The following is a 15,066-nucleotide window of genomic DNA, read 5'->3' on the forward strand; positions in this document are numbered from 1 at the left end:
GTCCTTTCCGTTGAAAATGTAATCTACTTTAGAAGAAGGGGGCCTTGGGCGGAACATTCAATCCATTTCCATGCAGATGAGACACTGTCTAAGGGATTGGATGGGTTACCATGGCAATAACTATCTGCCTTCCTGCATCCTGTTAGATGGCCAGTCAATAACGTTGGTTTAAATTAGTCTGCAGATGCAGACTTATATCTAGAAGACTTAAAACAGGATCCCAGAATGTCTTGGTCATAGCCTAAATCTCAGAATAAGTTTGGGTCAATGGTACATGTTGTAGTTGGTCCATTGAAAATCCCTTCATTTAGACCTTTTATAAATGCATCAACCGCAATAATTTGGAAATCCTTTCAACAAATTTGTAAACAGAATGTCTCAGAAAAATATGGCAGTCAACTTGTATGATATGGACACTTTAATTTGATAGCAAAAGTCTCAAGGTTATTAAAAGAATGGTCATTATTCTTCCAAATTATGACTAATTTGGTGTATATAAATATTTAAAGGGGTTTGGAATTGCAAGCTATGTATTAATAATGGATCAGTTGTCAGTGGTTGGTTTGTGTGTGTGGGAGGAATACCTGAAGCAGACTTGATTTAGCAAAGTGTAGATAGGTAGGTGTCATACTATTGAGCGATGCGATCCTAGCAAGTGAGATGATGCCAGTAAGGTAGAATACATAGGTCGTCATGGAGAGGCAAATGTCATGCGGATATACACTATTCTTTTCACTTCATCAGGTGTAAAAGGTCCCTCACCATCCATGCCCCATCTAGCATTATATATGTAGAGTCCTTTATCAGTAATCTATTATGTACATTATCTGGCTGCTTCTGGCATATTCACAGCTCAAGAAGTCTTTTAATAAAACGATATTGAGTGGGAAATCTCCTTCCCTCTTAATAAAGCTATTCATGATCATGAATCTGCAACTGAGCAGCATTGCTCACTGGGGAGTTACGCCTTGGCAGACAATTTGAGTCTGTTTTTCGCCGAAGTCAGTAATTGCATTACCTGTTTTGAAAGTTTCTGCATGTTTTGACGATTTTTCCTCATAAGAAAGCAGACTGCCCCAAACAAAAATCATTACTGTCTCAAAATAACCGATTACTTCATAATAAAAAATTAAAACATTATGAAAATTCTTTTCCGATTCACCACTACTCCAACGGTGCACACTCATTTGGACATGGGCTTATTCCCAATTGAACATGAATTAACTTCAGTATATGCATATTTTACCTCGACTCCGATGCTCTGACCAGAGTAATCTAAGGCTGAGGGTTCAACTGGTTAATATAAAATCTTCTGGAATTGATCCACTTTAGGCATATTCAGACCGACTCAACCACCATAATATCTATAAACTTTGCACAAACTTTTTAGGCTTCTAAATACTTGATAAATCATTTTTCTGCATTCATACATATCCAAAGCAGACCTTTTGGGGGTGAGTTCTTGAAGTTACTTAAGACTTGGTCCCACTGCACTTACGGATGCAGAGAGGATGTAAAACGGAAAAGAATCTTGCCATCCGTTGGAAAATGTTACATGTATGTAACCGTTGTGTACTCAGTACATGTGTTTCATATACTCTATATCAATTGAGCATCCGTCCACTGTGATGTCATTGTTCGCCCATTTTGTCCGTCGTCTGGAGATGAAAACGGATGGAGCCACCCTGAAATTTTGCTTGTCCGCTGTATCTGTTATTAATAAGTTATGTTTCCATCGGCCAATGGGACCAGGCCTTTACAAGCATGCACATTATAGTCTGATTACCGAGTGAGGTACGCGATTCGAGATCGCTAGCACAGCAGTCCAGGCGCTCGCACATAACTGCTCGCTAGTTTTTCCCCAAATATTTATGTTTCTTTGTTACCTCCTGGCTTGCCTGTTTCCATCCACTGTTTAAGGTACGATACTGTCAAACAAATTAAAATTACAAATTCTCAAGCTTGTTTCCCTAATATAGTTGATTTTGTTCAATCTCATTTGCATCAATTTTACTTCAACATCGTATCAATGCTATGAGCAGCATTTGCTTATAACATGCAATTTTGATTTGTTGATGACTATGCAGAAGTGCCAATGGGTCCGGACATGGACAGAACAATATATTGTATGATGCCGAAAGATTTTTTTTTAAATACAAATTTTGTAAACAATTTACTACCTGCAAAATCTCAATGAAGCCTAGAATTCAAAAGATTTGTGAAGAATTTGTATTTTGCATATATGTGTAAATTATTAAAGTCGGATGCTGATGAATTACCATATTAACAGAAGTATTTGATTGACCTTTTTTTCAAAAGTACAAAATCATGTTTCTTTCTTACAAGCCAATCTCGAAACAATACTAGACAGAACTTGTCAAAACAAATGTCAAATAAAAATTCAGGCAAATGAAAACCAAATACAATCAAATTTGATCTTGTTCGTGTGTTAATCATCACTTTGATGATGAATCTTGTGCGAATTTCTGTCATCTTATTCATCTAGTAAATGCTTGAAGTTAGTTATGTCCATATTATATATATTCAAGGATGGAAGGTTTGCCACTGTAGGCCTATACAGTGTACATCATACTGTGGCATATATATCCATGGTTGAAATTACTTACCTTTTTCTGGGGGCCAGTTTGAAAAAAGAGAGTAATTTTTCATTTTACCATCTGCTACTTAGTTTTCTAGAGCCATTTTTTAAAGGATTCAGCACATGGTTTCACATTGCAAATTGTCATGCTTGTTTACAAATTCATTTAAAATTGTTTCATTAATTGATAATTTTAATTCATTTTTTAATTGTTAATTATTTACCAAATTGTTTGTTCATTGTTTATTGAACGTCTAATGTTTGTATCTCATGTAACTCTACACATTATATCCCTCCTTTCTATTTCTGAATCTTCACACAATCATTCTAGTTTATTTTGTGGCTTGCACATCTTCCCACAAGACAGACATAAATGCCACTCCTTATTCAGTCCATGATACCACATTCTTAATAAACAAGTCAACCACATTGTCTGTTCTGTAGAATTTTCACAGAATAATGAAGCAATGGCTTCATTGATATTGGCAAGGGTATGTTTGCTTTTAGAGAGGAGATTGAAGCTCTTTGCTTTCAGGGGCTCAGAAACGAGAACGTGTTCCTCTTAAAGTGGATGGTTACAGAGGTTAGATTTCAAAAAGCATGTTCTAACAAATGAATACACGTACACCTACATGTTTGAGTAGAGGTTTAAAGGACAAGTCCACCCTAACAAAATTCTGATTTGAATATAAAGAGAAAAATACAAGAAGCACAACACTGAAAATTTCATAAAAATCGGATGTAAAATAAGAAAGTTACGACATTTCAAATTTTTGCTTAATTTCAAAAACATTTATATGCACACCCTGGTTGGTGTAATGAGACTGATGATGTCATCCACTAACATTTTTTTTAAATTTGAAATTATAATATTACATTGTATTTGAACTGTTTAGCAATGACTGCTAAACCAGGGAACCCCCTCAACCCCCCCCCCCCCCCAAACACACAATCTCTTCAGTTAGTAATATTTTTATCTAATTGGTTGCCTCTTCAACATGTAAATGAAAGTAGTTGCAGTAAACACTGATTTCACAAGAAAGTGTGTGAAACCAAGCTTAATTGTCACTATATCATCGAGGATCTAGATCTGGTACAGTTATATAAACTGAACTTTGTGAAATCTTGAAATCTACGCTGAAAAATGTTCACACTGAAGATCACTATAACAGATAAGCGCACGTGGGACAGTGTATTATTATTGCTTTGAATGTCGGCCCAACGCTTGACCCGAATCCTGTGCTTATTTGCTAATTTCTCAGCAATTACACAACTTCTTCCAGAATCCTTTGGCACATATCTTTTATTTATACAAACAGACACTTTGGTGGTCATTTCAATGGATTCTGTACGAACTCATTTTGAAATTGTTACCACATCTAGAATTTATCTTTAATACCATACTGTATGTTGACTTTTGATGTGAATGTATACATTTATTTGTTACTATTGCACTAATACATTATTTTGTATTATATGTTAGACATATGGTTAATAAATAAAATGAAATTGAATCAAGGATGTATACGACCATCAAATTTTGATTTAAAGGCCTTTCAAAATCAGTTTTTGCTCCCTGTACAAGTAGCTATCCTATGAAGGAGTGTATACCCAAGGCTCGACATTAGCGGTGGCCCGGTGGCCCGGGGCCACCAAAAATTCATCTCGGGCAACCATTATTGAAAAAATGTTAAGTTTTGGTGGCCCGAATCGGGCAACCAATAATTTTCAAAGTAGCGCAATTTTTCTCCCGATTTTGCATGCATTTATCAACTTTCTACAGTTCAAATTGCAATCCAATCCGTCATGCGCCTTTTTTGTTAATCTACACACAAATACACACACACAAAGATTGCATAGTCATGACAGTATGTAGGCCTACCGCTGGCATACAGTAACTATTATTCAGCCGGCCGTGCCGGCTGTCTGGCTGAGCTTTGCATGCATGAAACCACTGCAGCTAGCTGCGCTGTGCGATAGCAGACTATTCAGACTCAGGGAGCTGCGATACGAAATGTTACTGCCAAGAAATCTTCCCCAGAACTTTGAAAATCTACGTCAAAGTCACAGTTTACACCAATGAAATGCCCTTCTACAGTCCATATTACTGGAACCTGATTATTTAAAAGCATTAAAAGGAGGAATTATGACCTCTCTTTTGACTCAAAAAGACCGATTTCCAAATGCATTAATACACATAAAACACAGAGGTGAGTACATCACAGTCCCACATGTGCATTTGTATGTATGTTGATATTTGGTTTATTTCGAAGCTGTGTCTCTTCTAGCCAAAAATAAATAGACAGCTTCTTTCTTTCTTGTTTATAAATGACTTCTTAAACCACTCTTAAGGAAGTACATAATTTGGAAAGGCATTACATTGATATGAAATGTGAATTTTTTCCATCATTTTGTCAAAAATAAGGAAGGAATTTTCTCATTTTTTTTCCAGATAACTTTTGCCGTTTTCTTATTTTTTCCCCTTTTTTTACAGTGATTAAACCATTTATACCCCTTCCCATTGAATATGCCTGATTAAAGAACATGTTTCTACTGAATAATATTAATAATAAAATTTTTCCCCATTTTTTGATAATTTTGTCCTATTCATTTTTCTTACATTTTCTTTTGTTTTTTTCTCAATTTTTTCCTGTTCTTTGTTTTTTCTTTCATCATTTTTTCTTTTGTTTTATTTCACTTAGATCTATTCATTTTTGTCTCACCTGCGAAGCAAAGTGAGACTATAGGCGCCGCTTTTCCGACGGCGGCGGCGGCGTCAACATCAAATCTTAACCTGAGGTTAAAGTTTTGAAATGACGTCATAACTTAGAAAGTATATGGACCTGGTTAATAAAACTTGGCCATAAGGTTAATCAAGTATTACTGAACATCCTATTAGAGTTTCATGTCACATGACCAAGGTCAAAGGTCATTTAGGGTCAATAAACTTAGACCATGTTGGAGGAATCAACATCGAAATCTTAACCCGAGGTTAAGTTTTTGAAATGTCATCATAACTTAGAAAATATATGGACCTAGTTCATGAAACTTGGACATAAGGTTAATCAAGTATCACTGAACATCCTACATGAGGTTCATGTCACATGACCAAGGTCAAAGGTCATTTAGGGTCAATGAACTTTGGCCAAGTTGGGGATATCTGTTGATTTCCCCTCATAACTTTGAAAGTTTATGGATCTGATTCATGAAACTTGGACATAATAGTAATCAAGCATCACTGAAAATTTTGTGCAAGTTTGAGGTCTCATGATTAAGGTCAAAGGTCATTTAGGGTCAATGAACTTTGGCCGAATCGGGGGTATCTGTTGAATTACCATCATAACTTTGAAAGTTTATTGGTCTAGTTCATTAAACTTGGACATTAGAGTAATCAAGTATCACTGAACATCCTGTGCGCGTTTCAGGTCACATGGCCAAGGTCAAAGGTCAATGAACTTTGGCCGAATTGGGTGTATCTGTTGAATTACCATCATAACTTTGAAAGTTTATGGATCTGATTCATGAAACTTGTACATAACAGTAATCAAGTATCACTGAACATCCTGTTCGAGTTTCAGGTCACATGATCAAGGTCAAAGGTCATGTAAGGTCAATGAACTTTGGCCATGTTGGGTTTTTTTGTTGAATAACCATCATATCTCTGTAAGTTTATTGGTCTAGTTCATAAAAAGTGGACATAAAAGTAACCATGTATCACTGAACATCTTGTGCGAGTTAGAGTAGTATTCAGAGTCAGCAATGCTGCTATATTGAACCGCGTGATGCAGGTGAGACGGCCAGGGCATTCCACTTGTTACAATTTTTGTTTTCTTTTTTCAATACATTGTATACTATTCTAAAAATTATTTTTGTTTATTTCGCCCTTTTACACATTGTTCTAATTCTGCAGCATATTTTTCTGTGATTTTCTCCTGCTATAATATGCTGGAAAAGAGAAAATAAACTGGATTTGGGGCCTGCATAATCTAGGTTTTACGATCAAAAAGGAGGAAAGGAAAAATCATTGTTTTGTAATCTATCTGAGTTTGCTACATGCACTATTTATTTACTTTACCATTATGAGTGTGTGTCTATACGGAGATTAAAAGTCCACACAACCTGGGAACAATACAATTCTTTTATTCTCTTTCAATCATTTTTCATATTTACAATGATGGAACAATTTATATATAACCACAAAATAAGCAAAGTAAAATAACAGCAAGCACGATTTACATACAAGATAAAGAATAGTGGTACGTGGTAGTGACTGCAAAATATTTCAGTTTGTTTTATTCATTTTTAATTAATGTTTTTCTTTATATTTTTCGGGCCACCAAACTTTACTAATGGGCCACCAAAAAAAATTATTTGAAGGTTTTGGTGGCCCGAACGGGCCACCACCAAAAAAAGTTAATGTGGAGCCTTGGTATACCTCTGTTCAAAATGAATATAACAGCAACAAGTGTCTCATGAGCAATCTGTATTAAGAAGGAAGAAAGGGGCCCCAATTGAAAATGACCTGTCATCTAGAGTTCGAGGTGAACTGTCTGATGTCACTATACCCTAATCGCTTTTTCAGAAGACAGGGGGCATGAAATGACAACAACATATCAGTCCAGTCTTCGATCGTCTTAAAGAAAAGATGATCTGAAATAATACCCACAGTTTAAACATAGATGGCATTTATATTCTCAAAATATACATGTAGTCAGTAGTGCAAATATAAATGCAGCATTGCATTACGTTCCAGATGACACCCCTCCCCCACAATGGTAGGTATTTTGAGTAGGAAAACAAAAGAGGAATCACTTGTCTGCAATAGCTGTGCCATAGCTATTCATGTGCATTTAAACTCTCTCCTTCAAATCCCCCCTACATGTAGCCCCTGTGAAGTTCACATCCAAGTTATTAAAAGTAAAATCTTATGCCTCATAGAATTCACCACCAGTAATGTGACATAATGAGCCATAAGATTTTACTTTAAATAACTTGGATGTGAAATTCATATCCAAGTTATTAAAAGTAAAATCTTATGCCTCATAGAATTCATCACCAGTAATGTGACATGAATTCATTTGTCAAAACCCTCTAGATTGAGGGGTCTGGATAAATTTGGAGGAGAGAGCCATCATAAGTGCAAATAGATGAGGCACAGCTGTATTCATCGAATGTGCACAGTAGTATACGTCGAATGTGCACATACATGTAGGATACTGTGCAGAAAAATGTTTTTGCAGCCATTTTTGTTATGATCCCAAAACACAAAATCTCCCTATTTTTGCTGTGGCTGGGAAACGGGTGTGAATGTTCATTCATTCAGGTGTGAATGGGTTGATCACAAAGAAACAAAAACGTAGATCGCCCCACCCCTAAAGCAGTAGCATGAATCAAGGACACAATTTAAATATTTTCCTCATTTCTTTATTCTTGTTAATTTCAATATATACATCTCAAAATGCATCTTTCTACATTGCCTGCAATGGAGCTAAATGTTTACCAAAAAAAAAGCATGAAAAGGAATGCAACGTTTTTAAACATTCCACATCCCTCGTTCTGGCCCCCAAAATTTGAGCGTATAAACACGCCCTGAGATTGGTGCAGGTGGTTGGATGAAGCATCCAATTACACTTCGGTGACTAAACATATATCCCTCAACGAATCTACTCAATCAGCTCGCAATATTTATGACTAGAATTATGAATATGTACCTCTGAAATAATGGGCATTAAAGACAATATCATACACATCTCCAATCCACTAAAAGTCTAGTGGAATGGATTACGCACTAGATTAGTTAAAACACTCAATGGGTCATAGATTCAAGCCTCAGTATGTTTATACATAAAAAAATTGTTGAGAAGTTGTGGATCCACAATGCATGAATTAATCCTGTAGGAGCTGTTATTTTCGCGGGGGTTTTATTTTCGCGGATTTCGCGAATTGCCGATCGGCCGCGAATTTAACAACACGCGAAAATATTGACACTTTTCTTAGTCAGTGCCAATGCCCCCAACAACAACTTTGCTTTTGAAAACATCCTTCATAATAGACAATGGAGATATGCACCTTTATATGTACAAAAATAAGGCTTAGAAAGTACAGTTAGTGATTCAAAAAGTTAGCTAGAATTTCACTTTTTTTAATTTCACAAACAAAATCAGGGCCTAAACTATTTTCTAACATTATTTTAACAATATTTATACACTCACTGTAATATTAAAATGTATTTTCCATGAAACAATTTGATTTTATTGTCATCTGATTGACTCTATACACACGTGTAGGTAGCGATTTGCATACTCATTAATATTCATAAGTCACATGACCAGAATTTTGATGGTGAACATTCTGTTCACAAAATTCCACAATTTTGCACTTTTTACCAACTTTTTGAAAAATGAATCAAACACAATTCAAAAGATTGCTTAACCCTATAGATCCTGTGGCATGATGAATTTTTAGATCTAAAGGTTAAAAAGTGAAATTTAAACCACATTTTCCACAATTTGTAACTGTTTATACAGGGACATATTTATGTAAAAGACATACCGTAAGTAACGGTGTATTAACCGCACCTTTTTCTCGGCGGGGTAGAAGCAAAAGTCGGGGGTGCGGTTTATACACGGTGACGGGTCTGAGCCAGCCCGCCGTAACCCCTCCCGTACATGTACGATGTCTGCCAGTTCACAACACATCGAGTGGCCGGGCGTAGCCGCCCAGGCAATGTCGTTTAGAGGGGTATGAGCCGCGGGTAATGGGAAGCGATTATTGCAATATTACTTAAATGGTGTCCATAACAAACGCACTCACTTTCATGACACTAATTTTGACTTTATTCTCGATTCAAAGTAGTGAAGTTCCCTGACTAATTTAAAAGAGACGCCAAGCATACTCGGTAATATTTTGTCACCGCTGAGCGAGAGTTGAGTGAGCTTAGAGATTGCGTTGTAATGTGGTTACAGTGCGACTTAAGCTGGCGCTATTCAAAGTCCCGTTTCGCGCCAGCTTGTTTTTTTCTTTCCTGTTTGCTTTTCATAAGATACCATGTAAACCACGCACGAGAGAGACGGCACGAAGCCGTAAAAAACAACTGGAAAAAATGTCAATTTCTTTGTTTCTTAAACCTTCCTATAATCCCGTATCCAAAATTCATGCTAAGACATCAAATTTCTGAAAGTGATTGTGAGATTGTGATGCAAGAAATGTGAATGTTTCTTCCTCCTACGCTGGGAAAGACAGATCATAATTTGATAAGATGTACTGGCATGACTTGCCTGTACTGTATCGTAGTTTGCAATGTAATGGCAGTGCTGTGTGTGTAGACTGTGACTGTGAGGTGAGCGAGTGTGTAAGTTGCCAATATTGGCGGGACCGTTCTTTCTTTCTAACATTTGTAGATGAATTGATCAAGAACAGCATATTTCTGCATACCGGTAATCTCTTTGGATACTTTGAAATCTTAAAAGCTTAGATTTTGTTTCTCCGTACCTCAAATATGCATGTAAATGTGAGATTTTTTTTTTTTTTTTTTTTTTTTTTTTTTTAGTCCAAAGTTGGGGGTGCGGTTAATACACGGGTGCGGTTAATACACCGTTACTTACGGTAACAGCATAGTGACTTTGAGGAGTGTAGATTTGCACATGAATTGCACTAGTTTTGCTTCTTTGAAATGCTGTGGAAATGTATCGTACATCTTCCGATCGCGAATTTAACAACCCGCGAAAATGTTGGGACCCCCGCGATTCGCGAAAAATTCTGTACGCGAAAATAACAGCTTTTACAGTAATCATGGGCTTTGAACCTCACAGCTGAGCACTTGTCATTTGATATAAAATTCATTCAAAAGGCTAAATTTGCAAATTAATCTCATTTTCACTATGATCATATCAGAATGGTCAGTAATTACAGTTTGATTTTAATGTACAACTTATTTTTACCTTTTATGAAATATTCATTTCAAAATGGAAATGGAGTTCACTTCAATTTTTTTTTATTCAAAGGCTTATAGTTCTTTGCACATGAAATCAATTATTCTGTATTTCATGCATACATGTACCAGTACATTGAATGGGCTCAGTTATTTGCCATTTCAGGTAATAAAAAGAAATACAAAAGAATAGGCTAGTCATGTTTATCTCTGCTGGACGTGAACATGAATATTTGAACGTCTCGCTCTATTGGCTTGTGCAAACAAAATGATTCTTGCACATCAGTGACTATTATAATTAACTTCTGATCGGACAGTAGAGATTCCTAACAAAGAAAATCATTCCCATTTCACAACCTCCACGAAGCAATCAATGCACGGTATTGCGATTCAATGTATAGCAGAGGTAGAAAGCAAAGGGTGTGTTCAATGTTGATTTTCAAATTTAAACAGCAACATGAATCATGATTCAAAACCCAACACAGAACACAAATACGATCAACAGTGCACTGTTCAGTGTTGAAAATATAAAGCTGATTATACGTTGATTGTCTTTATATCTCCCGCTTTCGTTTAGGCAGCTTTAGTGCGTAATTTGACCCATCACAAGAAAGGTCAATTCCACCTGTTTGGGTAGGCTTCCGTTGCGAGAGCAAATTTAAAAACGTTTCAAAACTCAATCATGTTCAATGTCGCATTCGCGATGGTGAAAGTTGTAAAATCTGAAACGCATCTAGTTTTAAAGTTTAAATATTCTTCCGAATCATGAAATGAAAGGCATTTACTTTTACGACCGGGAATGGAGGACATTGAACACACCCTTTGTTTCTCATTGTAACCGCGTTGTAATCACGTTTTCAATCATGATTCATGTTTCCGTTTAAATTTGGAAACCAACATTGTACACACCCATAGTATACAGCATATATGCTTAATACTGAATTTCAATTAATTCAAATGATCATGATTTTAATTACAATCCTTTATACAAAATGCATGTCACATGGCTTATTGCCTTCTTATATTAAAGACAGAGCACACAGACGGTCGATTGAGAATATTTCATTACTTTTAGTAGCAGACCCCACTCCTTCCTCATTACGGAATGCATTAGCATATCTGTCAAGTTATTGAGCATAGTATATTTGACATTTCAATCTATCATACTCAAATGCATTCATAAGCCAAATAAGAAAGCCCAGTGCTAGTCTGGGAGCTCAGACTCAAAGCGGGTATTTTCTTTTGTGGGATTTTACAAGTAATTTGCTCTAAAACAGGCAAAAATCACATACATTCGTATTTCCGAAGCTTCGTTATTCCGAAGGTTCGGATATTCCGAAGGTTTGTTATTCCGAAGGTTCGTATTTCCGAAGGTTCGTAAGTCCGAAAGCAAAATGAGGGTCGTAATTCCGAAGGTTCGTTAGTCCGAAAACAAAGTGAGGGTCGTAATTCCGAAGGTTCGTTAGTCCGAAAACAAAGTGAGGTTCGTAATTCCGAAGGTTCGTTAATCCAAAAACAAAATGAGGTTCGTAATTCTGAAGGTTCGTTAGTCCGAAAACGTAATGATTAACGAACCTTATTTCGTTTTCGGACTAATGAATCTTCGGAACAACAATCCTTACTTCGGAACAACGAACCTTATTTCGTTTTCGGACTAACAAACCTTCGGAACATCGAACCTTATTTCATTTTCGAACCTTCGAAATAACGCCACAAATAATCGGATTAACGAACCCTATAACGTTTTCAGATTAACGTACATCAAGGTATAGGCAATTTATGTTTTTCGGAATTACGAACCTTCAGAATTACGAAGTGTAACCGGCCAAAATACCAGTGTCTTCTGACAAAGGTAGATCAAGGTTATATTTCTGATTGTTTAGAAAATACCAGGTATTTGGGGATTTAAATGGGTCAGAAAGCTTCAAGTGCAGCATAAACTTCATTTGAGACAGGGTCATCCAAATATAAGCTGAAACAGACATACAGAAGGAGAGAAGAAAAGACAGACACAACAAATAATACGAGAGGGAGAGAGAGAGTGATGCGAAGACAGGAATAGAGTTTCCTGGCAATTAAAAGGTAGTTAGTAATGATTACTTCCTTAATTACACTTCACATAAACAAAGATAGATACTATAACAAACGAGCATTTCGGAAAGAATACTAACAGCTGGATAGAAAAGTCATAATTTTTTGTTTAAAATCTACTGTGACATCAATGACATCACAGCATGTCTCTGAATACGTATATGACAAATTGATCAAATACAAAATTTAATAGATATTTACATTTTTCTTTTGATTCAGTATGCCTAGAGTTCACCTATATTTATGTAACCATGGCAGTGTAACATACATAGCCAAAGAACTGTAACTTTTTTCTTAATTCAGTTTGCCATAGATTTTAACTTGCAGTCATGCTTTTTAAATTTCATTTATGTTACAAGGCACAGTTGAGAGCTTGGTTACATAAAATCGGTTCCTGAAGATGACCTCAAATAAAAAGTTCACATCATCTCTCTAGATTTCAATGATCTCTTTCTTCGATTATTTATGTGTAATACATTTCAACTAGTTTCAAGGGTTTTCACTCTGAATTGAATCTTTGAGTGTAAGGTCAATGGATTTGATAGCAACTTACTAGATGTAGAAACCATGTGATGTTTTTGACGATTGCGTAACACCCGATGAGTCCTGTAGCAACCATGAAGCTTCCTGTCCCAATTAAGACGTACGGAACGCTGGAGTAGTCCTGTTCCGAGAGGGCTAAATAGTTCTTTAGTTCTATCACTCCCCATATACCAAGAGCAAGAAGAGCTATACCAACAACCTGAAAAAAAGAAGAAATAGTTTATTTATTTATGTATTCATTCATTCACTCACTCATTCATTCAATCACTCACTCATTCATTCAATCATTCATTCATTTATTTATTTACTAAAATCCAATACACTAAATACAAAATCCAGTGAAACAATGAAGGAAATATTACATTACAAATTTCATATAGATTGTACAGATGACATTTGAAGGAATATGCTGGTAGGATTACATTGCAAAAATAATATTTCTTTTGCTTTGAAGTGTTCAGTTACATGCTCTTATTAATCAGGGAGAAAACACAAGATTGATATAGTTGTACCCATGTATTTCATCTCTAATTATTGGGCGAAAGGTTGGTTTATAAACACCCCATAAAGTCTCCAGAGTTGTAAAATCTAATTTAATTCAGTGGATTCACAATACGGTGCGCCAACTATCGGTTACAGCGAACAGGCCGAAATTCACAATGCCTCATGGGGAAAAAGTTGACATCTGTTGCTTGTGCTAGAACTCAAGTGCATGCGATTATTCAGCACTGGCCGAATCAGCTTGACCAGATATGCTGTTAACTACAGTCCAGGAGGTGGGAGAGAAATTTGCCTGCATATTTCTTTGTGAAATTTAGACCGTTTTGGTGAATTCTTGCCATATGGTTTTCTTTTTTGAAGTATCAGTCACAGTACACTATCACTGTGCGCTGCCTGCACCTGCACACGATGTCGACCCTGAAGTTAGAAATTTGGCCTATTCGCTAAATCGATATAGATGGCACATTATATTGTGAATCCACCAAATTGATAAGGTTTTCTTATGTAATTACAGAGCAAACCACTGACTTTAAGAAAAGTGGCCTGAATATACAGCCTAAAGTCTTTGAATGGAACTCTGAAGCCCCCCTGAACACATGAAATAATATATGTTTGCATTAGACTTGTCTCAAGACCCATTATTGATAGAAATTAGTGTCTGCATAATAGCCTACACCCTCCATACTGGTTTCAACTAATTGGACAATGCATCTTCACAGCACGAGTCCTGTGATCAAGACTAGAACTCTAACCGACTTTCCAACACCTACTCAAAAAAGCAATCCATTTGTGAGGCATAGCCTAAAACAAAACGTAAATAATAAACTGTCTCTTGATCTATAAGATGGTTTGCACACTTATCTAGTGTAAATATTAGCTCCTAAAACACCCATTATCAAAATGTTAAGTGTGATCGCAAACATGAATAAAACCAGTCGAGGCTTTATGGATGAAACCAGTAATCGCCATCTACTCGAATAAATACACGCAAAATCAGAGATTCTGAATATTCAAGCTAACTTGACTGGTCATTGATACTACACAAACAGGAATGCATATAGGCCTATGAACGAGTCGACATACAGTACAAAATAAAGCTCTCCAGTGGTCATGCCTTTTATGCATAGATTTTAGGGCTGTTATCTATAACATCTTTATTGATAGTCCTGTGGATAATCGCTTGTTTTTGCCACTTAGCGATATTGAAAACCTTTCTCTCTTTGTCAATAATACCCGCTATTATGTAGGAACACAGTGATTTTCCGCAATTTCACGGAATTCACAGATACGGCCCTTTGAAAGTGGCTTTTCAAACGGAAATATCGATAACCTTTCTCTTTCTCAATAATACCCGCTATTATGTAGGAACACAGTGATTTTCCGCACTTTCACGGAATTCACA

General features: G+C 36.2%; 1 protein-coding gene across 1 annotated transcript in view; it reads right to left on the reverse strand.

Moving 5' to 3' along the window:
• The window catches only part of LOC121430011 (tetraspanin-6-like), a 34,485-nt gene that overhangs the window by 7,832 nt on the left and 11,587 nt on the right, over nt 1-15,066 (reverse strand). The window contains exon 2 of the mRNA XM_041627280.1: nt 13,174-13,362. Within this exon, the coding sequence (XP_041483214.1) occupies nt 13,174-13,362 (189 nt within the window). The remainder of the gene's footprint in view (nt 1-13,173; nt 13,363-15,066) is intronic.

Source organism: Lytechinus variegatus, chromosome 16 (assembly GCF_018143015.1).
Source record: "Lytechinus variegatus isolate NC3 chromosome 16, Lvar_3.0, whole genome shotgun sequence".
NCBI classification, from domain to species: Eukaryota; Metazoa; Echinodermata; class Echinoidea; order Temnopleuroida; family Toxopneustidae; genus Lytechinus; species Lytechinus variegatus.